The sequence below is a fragment of the Silene latifolia genome, chromosome 5 (genome assembly GCF_048544455.1).
Source record: "Silene latifolia isolate original U9 population chromosome 5, ASM4854445v1, whole genome shotgun sequence".
NCBI classification, from domain to species: domain Eukaryota; kingdom Viridiplantae; phylum Streptophyta; class Magnoliopsida; order Caryophyllales; family Caryophyllaceae; genus Silene; species Silene latifolia.
Genome location: NC_133530.1, coordinates 27414626 through 27433756, shown reverse-complemented (window position 1 = coordinate 27433756; position 19131 = coordinate 27414626). Strand labels below are relative to the sequence as shown.

At 37.2% G+C, this 19131-nt stretch overlaps 3 protein-coding genes across 3 annotated transcripts; 2 read left to right on the top strand and 1 right to left on the bottom strand.

Annotated features, from left to right (window-relative positions):
- The first annotated feature begins 1131 nt into the window (after positions 1–1131).
- On the top strand, positions 1132–2277 carry LOC141655121 (F-box/kelch-repeat protein At3g23880-like). Its single transcript, XM_074462215.1, has one exon. The coding sequence runs from the start codon at positions 1132–1134 to the stop codon at positions 2275–2277; it is 1146 nt and encodes a 381-aa protein (XP_074318316.1).
- A 670-nt stretch (positions 2278–2947) lies between these two features.
- On the top strand, positions 2948–6396 carry LOC141657117 (actin-related protein 2/3 complex subunit 5A-like). The gene is made up of 4 exons (XM_074464252.1): positions 2948–3162; positions 3287–3341; positions 3522–3622; positions 5916–6396. Exons 1-4 carry the CDS (start codon positions 3065–3067, stop codon positions 6049–6051), a joined length of 390 nt encoding a protein of 129 aa, XP_074320353.1. The 5' UTR covers positions 2948–3064; the 3' UTR covers positions 6052–6396.
- A 383-nt stretch (positions 6397–6779) lies between these two features.
- LOC141655120 (homeobox-leucine zipper protein ATHB-4-like) lies at positions 6780–8328 on the bottom strand. The gene is made up of 3 exons (XM_074462214.1): positions 8053–8328; positions 7210–7289; positions 6780–7098 (listed from the first exon to the last, which is right to left on the bottom strand). The coding sequence occupies exons 1-3, from the start codon at positions 8326–8328 to the stop codon at positions 6780–6782; spliced, it is 675 nt and encodes a 224-aa protein (XP_074318315.1).
- Between the last annotated feature and the right edge of the window lie 10803 nt (positions 8329–19131).

Genomic DNA, 19131 nt, shown 5'->3' with positions numbered 1-19131 from the left:
TTTTGTATCGTCTTTTGGTTTAAATCACTTGTAACATGACTCAACAGTTCTGTTATTGACGTTTGATAATTACTTACCTCGGGCAACCGAGATGGTAACGCCCTTATATGCTAAGGAAGGCCTAGTTAAGGCTCCTCTGAATATCGGGGTGTTACACCTGTCATCGATCCGACACAACCCGAACTCAATATAATTTGACGTGCTTTAACCCAACTCATAAACAATCTGAATGACTCGATTACCAATGTGGACTAAGGCAATAATGTTGGAAGATAATTCGTAACAATGAAAACAGACAGAAACTTTAACAGAAGCAAGAGACAGAAAAAGACTTATCGAAACTGAATTGCAGCGCCGTGGTATGGAGGCCACTGACTTGAAAACTATATCGGCACGACCGTGGTGGTAATCGTCTCTCGCCGGTAGTTCCCCAAGGTTAACACTGCGACACCCGTACACAACCACTCGTGTATGAGAGCCTTGGAACTAACAGAACCGAACCCAGAAATAAAACTCAGAAGCAGAATATTATCATATATGAGAGATGTAAATTGACTGAGATCCGTTACTGGACTCCAAAAACACACACCGCAGGTGCTCTACCCAAATCCAAACCCGAGCCGGTAACCCACAAGCCCAACAATCACCACAAAACGGAGGAAATAAAGGAGATAATCAATCCCTTTAATGACAGTCAATACGGGATTAAAGGAGAATAAATCTCCATAATCACCGCAGGTGCTCTACCCAAATCCAAACCCGAGCCGGAGCGTGTTTGGATCCAAACCCACAAGCCCAACAATCACCACAAAACCTCCTCGATCTAATCTCTTACCCACCATTGAACCAAAGACAATATAAACACAAACCATACAACTCTCCTCACCGATGTGGGAGAGCGTATGAACCAAAAACCAAAAACCTTTGGCTTTACTTGGCATCACACCAACAAATAAAAGTACAAGTATATTGTTTTTTTTAATATTTCGTCTATTTTCCATAATCTTCTTAGGAAATAGCCATGATTTCCTAACATATTATTTTCATGGTTTTACTAGGATTTTAATTCCTACTTAAATCCGTACATGATTAAAGTTAGAATAGCAATATAGACGATCAAGCTGATTATCAATGACGATCCTGGAGGGCCTCAACATGGACGTTATCCTCATGGAAATCCTTCCGAGGTTACCTGCCAAAACCCTAATCCGCTTCAAATCCGTCTGCAAATCCTGGAATTCCATAATTTCATCCTGGGATTTCGTCCGACTTTATCTCCGCCACCAGTCTCTCTCGTCCTCCGAAGCAGACAAACGCCTCATCCTCGCAGGAAACGTTCGCATTAACTGCTACCAACTTGACCCACACGCAACAACCACCACAACAACCTTCGATTATAGCAAAACGAGTCTATATATGTCCGTCATCGGGACATCCAATGGATTGCTATGTATTCGTCGAAATAGGGGCAAATTCAGCGAGTACTGTATTCTCAACCCGACAACCCGAATTTGCCGATGTATCCGTAGTACCCTTCATGAAGAACTTGGGGTCGTACACAGTTTTGGGTTTGGGTTTGATCATGAAAACCTTGATTACTTAATAGTTGTTGTATCCGAGTATCACAACAAAACGCGAATAACTAGTGTGTACAGCTTGAATAAGAACTCCTGGAGTGTATTTGATGAAATAACGTTTCCTACAGATACAATACACCCACTTAGGAAGTATGGTGTCCTCATTGATGATAACAATTTGTTGCATTGGATGTTTTGGATGCCCGCATTGCACAAATATAGGATTGGTTGTTTCGATATTTGTAAGAAGAAGTGGACATACGATGTTTTATTGCCTCGCTTCTATGACGATCCAACCTGCAACCAGGAAACCTACCGAGTTGATATTGGGATTAATGATGATTGTTTGTCTTTGACATTCAAGGATGGAATTGAGAATCGATACGATGTGTGGGTAATGAAGGAATATGGGGTACAAGAGTCATGGGTCATGTTGGTGAGCATTCCTGTTTTAAGTTGTTTCCGAGGAAAAATTATCAAATTTGTTGCTAGTTGTCGGAGCTCAGAGATGATTTTACTTCGACATTATTTTAGTTGTAGATTCTTCTGGTACAATAAGGTTAATGGCGGACTTAGCGAGACTAAATTTGATGGAGCTCCGGATTTGTCGAATATTCAAACTTATATTTGTAGCAGGAGCCTTGTTCACCTTCCTGGTAGACAACTGTTTGAGCATTCTAAGGCTGTTTGCATGGAATAAATCAACCATGGTGTGATTGGAGAATAAAGTAGTGTACTTAGACCTTAGGGGCATACACATACTGTCAAATGATTGCAAATTACATTCTACATCGATCAACCTTGCTGCTTTGATCACTGCAGCTTGACGTCTTGACATATGGTTTGGATCACATTAGCTTCTACATTTTCTTGTGTAGTTTTTAAAATGAATTCCGGTGTTACTCCTCCTCTCTTATTATTTCATTTTTTTTCATTTTCAATTATGCTCAATCAATTGTTATTTCTATTTTAAGGGTGAAATTGTTGAACAATTTAATCATTCATACCCAATTCGTTCCACTTGTTATTTGGTAATTGGCCTTCTCCTCTTTCATTTAGTCTTTTCTTTGCTTAAAAACCAGAAACAACAATCACTAAAATGGAGAATAAGATAAAATAAACGTTATTAACCTAGCTTAATAGTGACCCGAATTAAAACCAATCCACTTGTTACCCGAAAATGACGAAATTATTTGTAATCGACATGAACCTGTCATTAACCCGACCTAACCCGAATTCGTTATAAATTGACAAACTTTAACCGACCCATAAACAACCCGAGTAATCACCGCTCTAAATTTACTTAAGCCTAAGAATAATCAAAACTTTATACTCCCCAAATATCTATGTGGACCAAGGGAATAAAAGTACTAGAAAAAACGATTCCTACAGATACAATGGAAACTTGGATGTTTTGGGCAGGATATAATTTACGGAAAGACAGTAAAGATGAAAGTAAGTGTTGAATATGGTGAAGAAATGGAGAGATGGCAGGACATGAAGATTTCATGGAAGCAGAAAATGCAGAAGCAATTATCACAAGAATTGAGCATAAATCTCGCAAGATCGAAAGTCTTCTCAAACAGTAACTCCTACCCTTTTTTCATTCTTCATTAATCTTCCATTTTCTTCATCAAAGTTTTCATCTTTCATTCTTTTACATTCTCATTTCTCTAATTATTCTCTCAATTTAATTAATTACCCTTAAGGTATAAACCTGTTGAAGCTCTTAAAACTGCAATCACCAAAGACGACCGTTGCAAGGTACTCTATTTACGATTTATAAATACTTGTGTAAGCCGGTTTTATATATGGGTATTGTAAGACAGATCCTTTTAGTTAAAATTTGTGGCTTCTGTTTCATGTTTGTAAAACCGCCTTACACAAGACTAATTATGCGAATTTCTGGGTTTTGATCATTGATTGGTTAATTTTTGTGGGTAGTCGGCGAATTGGATAGCTGTGCATCGGGCAATCATGGCAATTAAAGATGTTGATGGAATGCTCTCTTCTTTAGATGCTGAGTACTATGACATTCTCATCAAGTATGCTCTTTTTTCTTTAATAATGTTGTCTCATTTAGTTTCATTTGTTTTCGGGTTTGTGATTAACAATTACATTGCTGTAAACACAATTGGGGAGGTTGTATTTGTATTTGACTTTGAATTTAATGAGTTAATGGTGCTTACTATCAAGATTCAAGTTTTGGGTGCTTTGAAGATGAATTATTGTTTGTCAATTTTGGTCGGGTGGCAATTATTTGGTTGGGACAACCGAGGCGAGATGATTGTCACGTTGATTGTTTAACTAATTGATGACGATGTCAATGAAAATGTAAGTAAAGTGAAGTAAAGTAAAGCTGTAAAGGTGTGAAAATGTAAATGGCACAAGGTTTTGGTGAGACGGAAACCCCTTGAAGTGGGTAAAACTCTGGGGTAGATCTGTCTGTACCATCCACCATTATCCTCTTCAGGACTTGGTCACTACAAGCTTCTGGACGATGACTTTATGTGCAAGTGAATTGATTTATGATGCTAGATTGCTTGAGGTTATATGAGTATATGACTGCTTCCTGAGGGATGTACCTGTGTCCTCCTTCATGTGATCAAGTGCCTTTTTACACTTGTATACCCACCTCTCCACTTGAACCTTACCATTCGTTGTGTATCACAACTTCCCTTCTAAGCCTAGTCCGCTTTTCTCCTCATTCTTCCTTTGTTCCATGTCATTCGAATGTTAGTTGCTTCTTTCTGTTGGTACCATAGGATGAACCTCTGCTAAATGATGAAATATTTTCCTTGAATGTAGCTACTTGCACATTTTCCGCTAACCCTATACCGCGTGATCATTGCTTGTTTGACACTACTTAGCTGTCATTCCTCTAGTCATCAATGCTGTCTTTGAACAACATCAAGATGTTGTCATTACTCATTAGCTTTAGTCTGCGAATGCGAATCTGAAAGTCTTACTCACGACTCACCAGACCTATTTGTGGGCAAACAATGATATCAGTAGAATGTAGAGTTAAGTTGATAAGATTTATACTTTTCAACTTTTGAAGATGCATTTTTAGCCAAGGAAAGAAGAAAACGATATTTGGACATATTAGAATTTAGGAGGTCTAGAATTTGTAGGTCGCAGCATTTTCATTTCGTGGCCTAAATCACTTACAATGCCAACAATTTTCTAGTAATTGTGTGGCTTTGGAAAGATCTATGTATGGTAGCTAAGACACACTTTATTCAAGAGAGTTTTAGGTGTAAACATATTAACAGTAGTCTTGTTGTCCTTCAGAGTTCAGAGTCAGACTACTGAGTACTGATTGCGGAGTATAATTAGGTCTCAAGTATCATTTGTCGGTTTCCATTTTAGTTGAGTGAAAGACCTGTTATTCTTTGGTATGAAATATGATGGGATTAAGCCAAATTACTTGCTAAATATTGTGAAATAGTATAGTCAGTCACTGTTCTTGCTGCAGTTTTCATTATCAGTCATCCAGAACCTGTCTGTGTTTTAAACATTATGATAAGTCTGCCTACTTCTGACCCTTCCTTACCTTGCCATGGGTAGGATCCTTTAAGGAATATGGTTGTATGTGTTGCTGATGAACATATAAGGTGTTAACCTTTGTTCATTTCCCCAAGGCTTGAGCATAGCTAGTTGTCAATTGAGTAGTATGAGTGTTAATTCCTGTGGGATAGATAACTATGAGTAATTTACAAAGCTAAGTTCTGTTATAGCACTTAGAGATAAGGTGTTTGGTATGTCTCGCTTAGTTCAGTTCGGTATTGCTAGAAACATAGTGACATACCTACTTGATAGCGATCTTGGTGCCTGCAATAGCTGAAAGTTGAAATGTTTGTTTACTAGATTGTATAATACTCCGTACTATATTGCAATAACAACGGAATCTGACAGGAGAGGATATTGACTCTTGAAGTGGGAGCAAATCATGGCATCCTTTGTGGGCTGTTTCTGACAATTTTGTCTGAACAATATTAGACTTGGTAGTTGGTAGTGTATTATGTACTTGTTAGAGTTCCATTTTCGCCAATAATCCCCCCCGCTTGCATTTTTTTTTGAACAATGAGGTGTAATGATTGAGATGGATGATTGGGAACATGAGAGGGTACCATTCGGGAAAATGAAAGTTTGGGGATGCTATGAACGTCAATTATTTCATAGGCAACAATTATTTCATATTTTTGGCAGATAACAAGTCGCATGCTTATAATGTAAACTTTCATGGAGAATTAAAGAAACAGTAATCCATGCTTTCTGTCAGTCTCATCAGCTATAGAGTAACTCAGTGTTGATATCGTATATTTGGAATTGCAGGTATTTGTATAAAGGTCTATCTACTGGAGATCGGCCTACATGTGATCAATGCCTCAGAATACATGAAAAACTCACACAGAAAGCTGGTTTAGGATGCATCCTGCGCTGTCTTGCTGATAAAGAGAACATGGTATAATTTAATCCTATGTTACTCCGATTCCACCGCAAGTATCAAGCGCGGCTCAATGTCAACTGTCGACGAAGCAAATTTGTGATAAGGTTCGTGCTAAAGTGTCGTTATGGAGTGTCGGACATGGGATACACCATACACGGTTGGAGTGAAGTGCTGAAGTAACATAGATTCAATCTAGGAAAAATTTGTAAGAGAACTTGTCGACAATTTTGTACAGAAGCTTACTGGTATACACTTCCTGTGATCACTTCTCTTGTCATCCTTGTAAAATGTGGGTCATATTTACTATCTGCTTGTTACAGTATATGAAAGGCAACCTTTATCTGAAAACTGCGGCTCTTAATATTACTGAAATTTTCCCCATTGTACCCTCTCATTACGCTTCATTGTTCAAATCCTCCGCTGGCCAATGAAAAGTTCGAAAGTTTTACAATTTCTGAAATTTGCTCTAAGTTTACGTTATGTCATTACTCGTTCACGGTTCACCCCCTCAGTGTTAGAGAATGCAAATAGAGACTGAACTCCTGAAGGGAAATTTTGTTCAGATTAGGATTCTCTTCATATGATTTCTAAGCTCAATCGATCTGAAATTCCGAAATTGATATTCTGCATTTAAATCTACTCTGTAGTTCATACTTTTTACAAGAAATTAAAACAAGTTCAAAGTTTACTAGCATTAAACTAAACTGCAACCATGAATAAACCTACAGTTTACAGTTTATCCACATTAATTATACACGGGGAAGGTTAGATACGAACATGTTATTGTTTATCGTCAGAGACAACTTGTTTAGATTCAAAGGGGCAGGGCGGTGTAAGACACCAGCAGTCGGAGTTTTACTGCTGCTAGCGAAGGAAGGAGAAAGAGATACACTATTGCATGATGAGCACATGATCTGCCCATGCATCGCTGACTGATCAGAAAGTCCCATCTTCAGCGCCGCCCTTAGTTCCTGCACCTCCTTCTGTAGCTTCATGTTTTGTTCTTTCAACGTCTCGGAGAACCTCCTCAGATATTCACAGTCCACTTCTGTTTGCTTTAGCTTTGTCCTAATAACACGAAATCACACCGGTTTCATTATTAGATATCAAATACTCATGCAAGACGGTCTTAAAATACATTACAGGCGCGGAAATGCATATTTACACAATTACACATACCTTGCCCTTCTGTTTTGAAACCAGACCTCTACTTGCCTTGGCTTTAGCTTAACTTCTCTTGCTAAGCTCAACTTTTGCTTCTGGAAATGGATAACAAGTACATGTGTCACCAGTCAAACGTATAGTAGTTGTACAATGCTTATTATACAACTGGAGATATAGTAGTATTTGTGCCCGTTCACTTGGTAAGTACAAAAACAAGAAATTTAGAAATTTAATGAGAGCATTAATTAAACATGTATTTCATTCTTTTTTCGATGAAAAATGGGGAGATTGTGAAATTTCTATATATATCAAGAAATCAATAATACATTTGTATTTTGTACGTATGTTGTGAAAACAATTACTAGGATACGATGCGAATCACGATCTAGAATGGATAGATACGATTCGAATCTCATGGTAAAATCTTTTTAATTAGATACGAATCAATCATATTCTTGATTATATATTTATAATTATTTCATAAAAACACGTTTAACATTATACTATACATATCGTTCCAAATTCACGTTTTAAACATGTTCATTCAATTTATTTGCAAGATTTTAGATTCGGTTTGTAACATTCTTGCTGATTAATAAAATAACCTTCCGGCCTATAAAAACAAGAACTAAATTCAATTAAATTGTTTCAAAAACTAGTAAAAATAAATTACAAATGACAATTATGCCACCTTTAGTAGTTAACTTAGTTAACTCGTACTTATTTATTTACGAACTTAAACAAAAACCTGTTATATCACTCATAATTAAAATTACTACGAGTAAAATAAAAATAAAATATCAAAAACAAAAATAAATAATACTTGGTAGAAGAACAAAAAATGAAGAGATGACTAACCGTATTAAGAGTGGTGTGTTCCCCAAAAGCCCGTTCCAACACCATGATCTGCTCCTTAGAAAGCCTGAGTTTCTTCCTCTCTCCACGTCTACCGCGGCCACCGTCACTACCACCACCACTACCACCTTCTTCGTCGTCGCTTTGAAATCCACCAAAATTCTTGCCAGCATCAGCATTGCTTGATAAGGTGCTATTTGGGGAACCAACTTTGGTTTTCTCCATTTCCTCCAAATCTATTACCAATGGTGCTGGTTTTACATCCATCTCCATCGTCATCGTTAATCTTTCATTTGGTTTATGAATTTTTGAGCTTTTCTCTTCTGCATTTAATCCAACAATAAATTATTATACAATATCTTGCCACTTTTACTTCTCTTTACCATAAACACATTAAATTCTTTCCTATTTTGGTTTCTTATCCTATGCTTAGTGGGCATAGGTTAGAAAAACCCTTTTTTTTAACAAGATTTTCAGGGCAAAATGCTGGAAAAATAGAAGTGTGAGTTCTCTGTCCCATTTTTACGTCTCATTCATTTTAAATTAGAACACATCATTCAATTAATATGTTTGACGAAACTTTTATAAGATTAAGGATGATATATCGAACATGATACGTAACAAAAATACCACACCAAGTGTGATACCAACAAGTCCAACAAGTATTTATCATCAATTGGGGAAAAAATACATAAATCTACGGAACACGAAGAAAACTATAATCTAAAACTGAATTGATTATGAAAAATCAACCCTTTGTAGTAGACATTTTGACTAAAATTTTCTAAAATCTAATTCATACATATATCTATCACCATTATTATATTAAATTTATTCTTATACTCCGTATATATAAAGGAAGAATGTGAAATCATGAAAACGGGTCAGGTCATACCCAAAAAAACGAGTTTAACAAAGAATCATGTTGTTTTTCATTACAAACAAGACACTTATTTAGTTATACAAAAAGGGCACTCGATCGTATGGGTTAGACAAAATTCATGGACATGTATGTTCTTACAAACAAATGATTATTATAATCATATCATACCACCCTTTTCGTAAAGCAAAATATTTTTAAGACAATTTTATAATTTATTTATAAGATCATTAAACAATCTGTACCACAAAAACATGATCATAAATTACTCTATCCGTCTCAATTATTTATTTACTTTTAATTAAAATATCATTATAAAGAATATAAAACGTAAATAAACGACTGAGATAAAAAGAGTATTGATTAAAAAGGTACCTATGGAGAAATGAGAGACTCTCTTGCATGTAGCCTTTTCATTAACACCATTAAAACTTGGTGGTCTCAAACTCAAACTTAAACCCCATGCATCATTCTTATTTTCCTCACCCATTTTTTTTTTGCACACTAATTATATAATTTGTTATTGTCTCTTTTTTTACTACTTAGGATTTGTTTATTTAGTAGAAAAAAATGAGATGTGTATATATATTTATATAAGGTGAAAGAAGTGATTAGGGGTGCATTCAATCATGAGTTAAAGGGTATATTTAGAGGATTTTGTTAATTGGAGGATTAATCATAATGGAAAATGTGTAATTTGTTGCACAATTATTTTTAAACATATTATGGTCAAAGTAATTTAATTAATTTCTTCCTTAACATTTATTTTATGTTCCCTTTTCTCCTATCTCTTTGACTATAATTATGTTTGTAACTCCACCTAATAATAATTAACTACATAGTTATAGTAAGGTGTTATAAGTTCAATTTAATGAAATCATATGTAACTACTCATTATAATGTTGCTATTACTATACCGTTTACCAAAGAATAATGCTGACTTACTACTAGTAGTATTACTCATCTGTCTGTAATTCTGTAAATAATGAGTTACTCCTCCATCTCAGTCAATTATTGTTCTTTGGTTTTGACATAAAAAATAAGGAAAGAGGAAGGGGCTAATTATAAGATGACAAGTTAGCTTATAAGACGGCTTTATTATAACGACAATTGCAGATGTCAGCTAGCTTAATTGGTAATAACGTCATAAGAGGAGGTGTTCATGAGTTATGACCTTGGTTCGTATACCATCGATATTAAATCATCCTTGTGACTCCCGTCCACTCAAAATAAAATAAAATATCATATCGATAATTGAGTAATTGAGCTGGTCTCAAAATAGTATCATCCTGTATATAAATTTTCTCAATGTTATTTTCTTGTTACATTTAATTCGAATTGCCACTTTACAAATTGAAAAATGACTTACATAATTACCAATGTTTATTGTTGTTATTCTCACTTTGTGATTTTAGTAAGATAATATAAATCTTTTATTAGTTAGATTTTAAATGTGTGCTCTTAAAACATACGTTTAAAAATATTACCATATAGTACAAATTGTTAAATAAAAAATGTCTCACGTTATAAGATGATCCTCCACAATACTATATATGGCGTATGTTAAAAATGGGATCATATCGCACTAGATTTGATACACCACCTGCCCTTCTTGGTGATTTCTTTTCTCCTTTCATTAATTGTTTCTCCACAATAATTAGTTGTGTAATTAAAGGATGTAAAATAGGGAGATTAAAAGAGTCAAACAGAGTTAATAATAAGGGAAATAATAAATACAACCCAATGGGTTGTATTTAAGGACCTAAATTAGGAAAGAAATTTTTAATATATACATTAATTGCATTTGTTAATGTGTAATTTAGTCTTGAATTCCTAAATTAATACCAAATATGGAAGATATTAAATGCTTAAATACAACCCAATGAATTGTATTTAGCATTACCCTAATAATAATTGTCAAAGTTGTAAGTTACGGTGGCATAGAAGCACAAGTATTTTAGTGAGGTATTTAATTATTTTAGGTTTGTGGAAGGCAGTTTCATGCCAAGAAGCAAACTAAATTATGGTCTCTTGAGTCAAAAGCAATAAATTCCATTGTTTTGGAATCGTGATAAAACAAATTATACCTTAAAGATTATTACGGGTAAAATCGCTTAAAAAGTAACCATTTTATATTAAAATGTGATTATTTTATATTAGAAAATGACAAAATTTATTACTATTTTGAAAGTTATCGTTGTTTTACATAAAATGGTCATTGTTTATCAACAAATAGCCATTTTTTATCCTGCACATCATACAATAATCGTACATAATAACTATTATCCGGATAAAGCATGATATCAAGTAGGATTTGGGTTATATTTTTTTTTTTTTTTTGGTACATAAGAGAGCTATAAGCCCGAAACTAAGCTATCAAACGAGGGGTGGTAACCCCTAATAAATCCTCACGGAGAATTGATCTAAGGGTATTCGGAGGTTCGTCAATAAAGGTGACTTCAGTGGGGGCGTTGACACCTTGATTAGCTAGCCAATCACTAGCTCGATTAGCTTCCTTGAACACATGTTCTATGTGCACTCGCCATCCGGGAAGCCGAATAAGCTCCTTACATCGAATCACTAGAGGGCGAATGCTATTGGAAACTAGCTGATCTTTCAGAACCAAATCCACGCATACGACATTATCCATGTGAACAAGCAGCTTGTCGACTTGAAGGCTCCTCGCTCGTTCTAACCCAACAACTAAGGCTAGCATCTCCGCTCTCATTGATGTGCAATACCCACCTGAGAACAAATAAGCTGAGATAAAGTTACCTGAATCATCTCGAAGGATACCTCCGCAGCCTGCTGGACCTGGGTTTCCTTTTGAGGCCCCGTCGGTATTGAGAAGGCACCAACGATAGGGAGGGGGATGCCAACGGATCAAAACCTCTCTGTGACGAGTACCCGGCGTAGGTATGAACAACGAGTATTTATCAAAGGCATTTTTTGAAGACTCGAATTGCTGATGGAGAAAAGGGATTGGATTCGTAGGATTGTCGGAGTCTCGGCCAAACGCGACATTGTTACGCCATCTCCAAATCCACCAACAAGTAATGGCAAACTTCATCGACCAGTCCTCGATACCCACATCGATGCTATTACTAGCATTCAAAGAAATCCAATCCGAGTAATTAATGTTGTAAAAAGATGGGAGAGTTGAGGGTATACCGAGAAGGCTCCAAATGTGACGGGAGAACGGGCAAATACGAAGGACATGGTCCATATTCTCTTCATCAGCGCAGCAACAAGGGCAACTAGGATCGTCTGACAAATTGCGACGAACTCTAGCTACATTGCACATGGCCCGTTTGTGAGCAGCTAGCCATATGAAAAATTTGATTCTTTGTTGGACGGGAAGTTTCCATATCGCATGCCATCGGACTTGATTAGTTTCCGGAACCGGGTCCATTGCCTTGATAATATTTAGCGCGTATTTTATGGTAAACTTACCATGTGAAGTTCCATTCCAATAGAGTGAGTCCACAAGGTTCGGGTCAGGAGACAACGAAAATGATGCAATTTTTAGAAGACTCTCATTGGGGAGGAAGTTAGCGAAAACATCCCATTTCCAACCCGATTCCTCATCCCACATGTCGCTCACAGTTGCACTGAGAAGAGATTCCGGTATGGGAATGATTGCTATGTCTGATAAGGTGCCTTCTTCTACCCAAGAGTGATCCCAAAAAGGGTTCGTTGACCGTTTTCTACTGCGGTTGTAGTGCCCTTAACGATATTAGCTGCTTGTGATGATATACCCGCCCATACATTTGACATATTCGCTTTGGGTTTGAACATATCGAAGTCACATCTCCCGCTGCAATACTTTGCCCGTAAGACCCGAGCCCATAAACTGTTCGGGGATGACCGAATGCGCCAACCTAGCTTCGTTAAGAAAGCTGCATTTGCTTGTCGAGATGAAGTTAACCCGAGACCACCCTTTTTCTTTAGGCTTTTGAACTGTCTCCCATGAGATAAGGTGTATCTTCTTTTTGTTCTCATCGCCACCCCAAAGAAACCTTCTGGTTTTAGCATCAATAGAGTCGCAAGTGGTTCTTGGTATCTTGGCTGTTTGCATACTATAACTGGCCCTAGAGGAGAGTGTAGATTGAATAAGGGTAGCACGGCCTGCGAGGGAGAGATGCTTCGTGCTCCAGCCAGCCAGTCGAGTGTTGAACTTTTCTAGTATGCGATTAAAGGTTTGTCGAGTTACGCGACCATTTATCGTTGGCATACCCAGATAAGTGCCTAAGTCCTCGGTAATTTCGAAACTCAATTTGCCAGCAACCGCTCCTCTAGTGACCGTATTAGTATTCGAGGAGAAAAACACTCGAGATTTTGCCACGCTGAATTTTTCTCCCGAGGCCCGACAAAAGGTATTAAGCACTTTGTTGATAATAATAGTCTGATCAATATTAGCTTCAGCGAAAAGAACCATATCATCTGCAAAGAAGAGATTAGAAATCATAGGGCCGTTACTACAAACTTGGATTGGCTGCCAATGTTGGTTTCGTACTTCCTCGTCGATCAGCTGTTGTAATTTCTCAAGACACATTACAAAAAGATAGGAAGATAGGGGATCTCCCTGTCGAACTCCTCTCGAGGGTTTGAATAATTCAGTTGGCTCACCATTCCAAAGGATTTGCATCCTAGCTGTTGTGACACATTCCATTATCACGTCAAACAAATAAGCAGGGATGCACATATCATTCAACGTGTCCCGTATAAAATCCCAACATAAACGATCATAAGCCTTCTCCAGATCAATTTTTATTGCCATAAAGCCTTTATTACCCTTCTTTTTTCGCATAGTATGGATAACCTCTTGGAATACCACAATATTATCGGAGATTTGACGACCTGGGACGAAACCACTTTGTGTCTCCGAAATTAATTGTGGTAGAACTTTTTTAATGCGATTTGCTAAGACCTTGCTGACGATTTTATAAGAGACATTGCAAAGGCCAATGGGTCGAAATTGTGTAATATATTCAGGACCAATTACTTTGGGTATTAGGACAATATGAGTATCATTAAAATTTTCAGGGAAACCTTTACCTTGTAGAGCTTTTATAACTGTCTCGCAGACAGCTTGTCGGACAGTAGTCCAATTTTTTTGATAAAATAGGGCTTGAAAACCATCCGGTCCAGGAGCTTTAAGCGCACCCATGTTGAAGATCACTTTTTCTATCTCAGCTATGGTATAAGGTCGTGTTAGCCAATCAAAATCATCCCCTGACAATTCCGGGAACAAATCATACGGGACTTCTGCATTAGCGTCATACGCCTCTTCTTGTGTGTACAATTTTTTATAAAACTCCACCACTAGAGATTTGAGCTCATTCTTATTCTCGACCCAAATTCCCTCGCTATTTTTTAGCGCATTTATCTTATTGCGCCATCTTCGAACTAGTGTACTCACATGGAAGTACGATGTATTTTTGTCCCCGTCTCGAATAAAATCTACTCGAGACTTTTGATACCACAAGATCTCTTCCCTTTCCTATACCTCATCGAGCTCCTTGCGCAATCGTGCCTCCAAAATAATAGTTCCTCTGTCTCGACAGGAAGATAATTTTCGTTGACAGCCTTCAATCCTAGCTTTTAGATGTCGCTTCTGTTTAAAAATATTACCAAAGATCTCCTCATTCCAAGTTTGCAACTTGTTCGAAAGGTGGGTAAGCTGGGACGTTAGGTTCCCGTCATGTTGCCAATTTTCTGCGACGAACTCGGAAAATTTCTCATGTGTGAGCCAAGCAGCCTGGAAACGAAAGGGTCTTTGTATCGAATGGAGTGAGGCAAAACCATTCGGCGATATAAGAAGGGGGCAATGATCAGACTGTATAGCTGGTAAATGTTTCACACTCGCATCCCCGAACAACATGCTCCAATTACTATTACATAGCGCTCTATCTAACCGTGCACTTTGTCGGGTCTCAGGTGTGTTGCCTCTGGCCCAAGTATGGGACGGACCAGAGAATTCCAATTCAACGAGAGCACAATTATCAATCCAATTATTAAAGAGATCGCAACGTCTAGCCATGTTACTATCTCCTCCGTGCCGCTCCATTAAACTTCTGGTTTCGTTGAAGTCACCCGCTACCATCCATGGCTGGTTGTTCCTCCTAGCGAAATTTTCGAGTTCTACCTAGAGCTCTCTTCTATTATTAGGATCGGGACTTGCATAAAAAGCCGTAAAGAACCAAGGAGTCTCATTGACCCGGGTTATTTCCATGGTAATATACTGTGAGTGTTTCGTGACGGGGGTAATGCTCACGATATTCGAGTTCCAGTAGACCCAAATACCTCCCCTGAACCCAATAGCATCGACCCGAGAGTGACTATCATAACCAACAATTTTTTGAACCTTTTCCGCGTGTTCTCCCCCCATGTGAGTTTCGATGAGGGCAAACACAGACGGTTTGTAAGTTCGAATAATATCCTTAAGTGCTGCTAATTTAGCTCTACTAGCAGAACCTTGAAAATTCCATACCATACACGTAATGTGAGGTAAGTTGGGCGTCAAACTTGGTATTCTATCCGACATAAGAAAAGGTAGAGATGGTAACTGAGAAACGTAAGAGCGACTTACTAAGGACAGTACCTTATTAACATTCCATGGAATCGACATCTCGACCCATAGACGTGTTGAATTCTCCTGAACTTGCTCGAACGTTAGATTCATTATGTGAGATTACCTCACCATCACCCCCATAAAGGGTACTGCCATCCCCTCCCAAGTTCTGAACATGAATCGTCGATATGGCGGTATCATGAGAACTTGGGTTAAGCTCAAAATTGAATGGTCCTGTGATGGAGATAGGTCGACCACCGTCGAGAAATTCAGGTCCATTGCTAATACTCGAGTTCACTTCTAAAACGGATAAGTTTTCTTTTTGACAGAGGATAGGAGAAACAGAGCTGGTAGATTGGGTGTGAATTGAAACGTTATTAACTAGGTTGTTTGATTTGTTTTGAGTTGCAGGCGGAATAGGGTTGGATTTGTGTAAATTAGTAACGTTTCTTAGGGCTTCTCGGGACACAGGAATTTGATTATGGGAAAGAGATTTTTTTGGAATATTATTATTATTATGTGTTTTATTAGTAGAAGTATTTTTAATTGGTATGAACTTCTTATTTTTTGGCAATTGGGATATATTTATCTCCTTATTACTAGCCACATAAATAGGGGTTGATTGTGTGAAGATTCCCTTGGATTTACCCGAATTATTGCCATTCTCGTTTATCGAATTAAGGGCTCCGAATCTCGAACCCGAATTCTCTTTTGAAGTGCTCCCAAACTCGAATGGCTTCTCTGCTGGTTTCCTCCTTGGAGGCTTGCGGACCATCATCCAGTCACCGAAATCCGACTCCTCTTCCGGACGTAGGCCTGCCTCTAGAGAATTGGGATTGATGATATCCGAATTGTCTATCATAATTGCATTCGAACCATCCTGTTCTAGAGTTTCAGGTGAAGATGTGGGAATACATCCCTCGGATTGGTGACCCATTTTTCCGCATTTAAAACAAATCATCTTCAATCCTTCATATTGGACACAATAGATTTTGCCGTAAAGTCGGAACTTGGAAAGCAGAGGTTTTGTGATATCGACTTCAACACTCAGTCTCGTAAATTGGTCACGTTCAGCTGAGGCTGTATTCCTGTCGATCCTGATAACTTTACCTATCTTTGAACCTACTTTCTTAAGGAACGTTTCATTGAAATACTCCACAGGTAGATTTGGAATACGGACCCAGGCTGTTTGATGCTATCCTCTGAAGGAACGAAGTTGGGTACCCATTTTCGGATGGTGAGATAGTGGTCATCAATCATCCAAGGTCCTTGGGTGATAACAAACTCATAATCTTGACGAGAGGAAAAACGAGCCACATAGTAGGAACTAGTGAGATCTGTCAAGGTTAGTTTACCTTTGATCGACCATTTCGTTTGTAGCTTTCGCATTAAGGATAAATATCCGATCTTTTTGTCGAACATCTTAATAATGAGAGCATGCCGCCAGGGTTTGCGTATGGTGGCTTTTTCTTCTTTTGTAAGATAGATTCTAGGGCAGAGTTTGTCTTCCTCTTCTTCATCTTCAACGTCATCTTCAGAGTCGCTCTCATTTTCATCTGACCAAGAGTTGTCAGACGAATTGGGATTAGTCCTGAATCCCTGTGCCATCGATGAATACGATACAACCGGATTTTGAGGATTTTCAGGGTGGGAATGGTATTCACCGGGGATGGGTTCTGAGATTGCAGAATCTGGTTGGGTAGGGTTTGCGAGGAAATCAGAGAGATGCATAGTCTTCCTCTTAGCATTTTTGGGGAGGGGTGGGAACATATCAGTGCCATTGTCAGAGGAAGACGGAGCCGTTAGGCTGCTGTTGCCATGAGGAGGGGTCTCCGGTGGGAGACCACTTTTAGGGTTACTCATTTGAAACAACAGAGGATTTTCACCTTGTATCTTATCTGATGCCAATGAAGAATATATGTTTCTATAAACTAGTTTTTTATATTTTATGAAATTCATTGAAATCTATAATTGGTGTGGTTCCGAAGAGACTAGTTTATGAGAAATGATATCATATAATCCCTTCATTCACATGGCCTTTCTAAAATGAGTTTTAGCCTAAAGCACAAAGACCAAAGAAAAGGAGCGGGTTAATTATATTATAAGATGACAAGTCGATCAAATTGGGTGTGAAGGATCAAATTGCTCATTAAATGCAATCATGAAATAAAAAGGACAATAGTTGACTGAGACACCCCAAAATGGAATAGGACAACAAATAACCGTGACAGAGGGAGTATCTCTTATTTGTTAAAGCGACAACCAAAGGCAGTAGGTCGATTATACCATTAGACTACAATTGATGGCATAAATTATGAGCTTTATAATAGAGTTTTTGAGCTTAAGTGTATAGTTTATGGTTTTATACATTATGACGGTTTTTTTTTAAAACGTGCTCTAAGGACACATGCTAATTGTTATTAAGAGTATTAAAATGTAAAGTTCGACAATAAATATGACCTTTAAATCTAAAAATGTGTTTTCTTATTTTAATTTACCATGATATTTATTTATCATAAACATTCAATTTAAGTCTTTTTAATATATACCTTTGAGACACATTTTAGAAAACCATTATTATAAAGTTTATCAGATCTTTTATAAAAATATTGAGCTCAAAAACTTATACTCCCTCATATTCATTTTAACTCTCCCCTTTCAAAAGAGCACGCAAATTAAGGGGAAGATTATTTTATTGTAAAATATTGTAGTGGTGTAAGGTAATTGGAGAGATGGAAGGTATTATTGTGGGGTAAGATGATTAAAATAAGTATTGTTGTGGGGTAAGGTTATTAAAATAAGATAAAGTATGAGTATTATGGGGTATTGTTGTGGGGGTAAGGTGATTAAAATAAGTACTCCCTCATATTCTCAATAAATGTCCCATTTGGAGGAGGGCACAAATATTAAGGAATATTGATAAACAATGAAATGTTAAAGGTAGGGGTAAGATTATAGGAGAGAGGGTGTTATAATTAAGAGGGGTAATTTGATAATGAAATGCTAATGATTCCCTCCTTTTTTACACAGCAACTGATTTCCCACCAAAACGAACCAAACTTGGCTGAAACTTTGTTTTTTCATTACACGGTTGCGATATACAGACGATTTCGCTTACAAATAAAATGACATTATAATTATTACACATTCTATTTTCTAATTAAATTACATAATAAAATTACATTACCTTGAAATAAAATTACAGCACACTTAAAATAAAATTACATTAACTCGGGAAAAAATTACAGCACACTTAAAATAAAATTACATTAACTCGGGAAAAAATTACAGCTCCAACTTGAAAGATCGAAAGAGAAAATTGGACTTCAGATTAACTTCAACTTATCTTGATTGGCGTGTCTTAGTTGTTCCATAAGCCAAGTAAACTCAAATTGTCAGTCCAAATGTAAATATCCAACTCACCAACATTGAAAATTGGCACCAAAATTGAAATATGGAGCCAAAATACAAAGAGGGAAATATTTTCGCCAAACCGAAAATTCAAAAGAGTGCAAAGTTCTTTTGTCTATAAATAGCAGGTGTGAAACAAAAAATTCATTTACTAACTTCAGTCCAAAACACATCTTTAAAACATAGAGCTATCAAACAAAAAATTCACCAACATTCA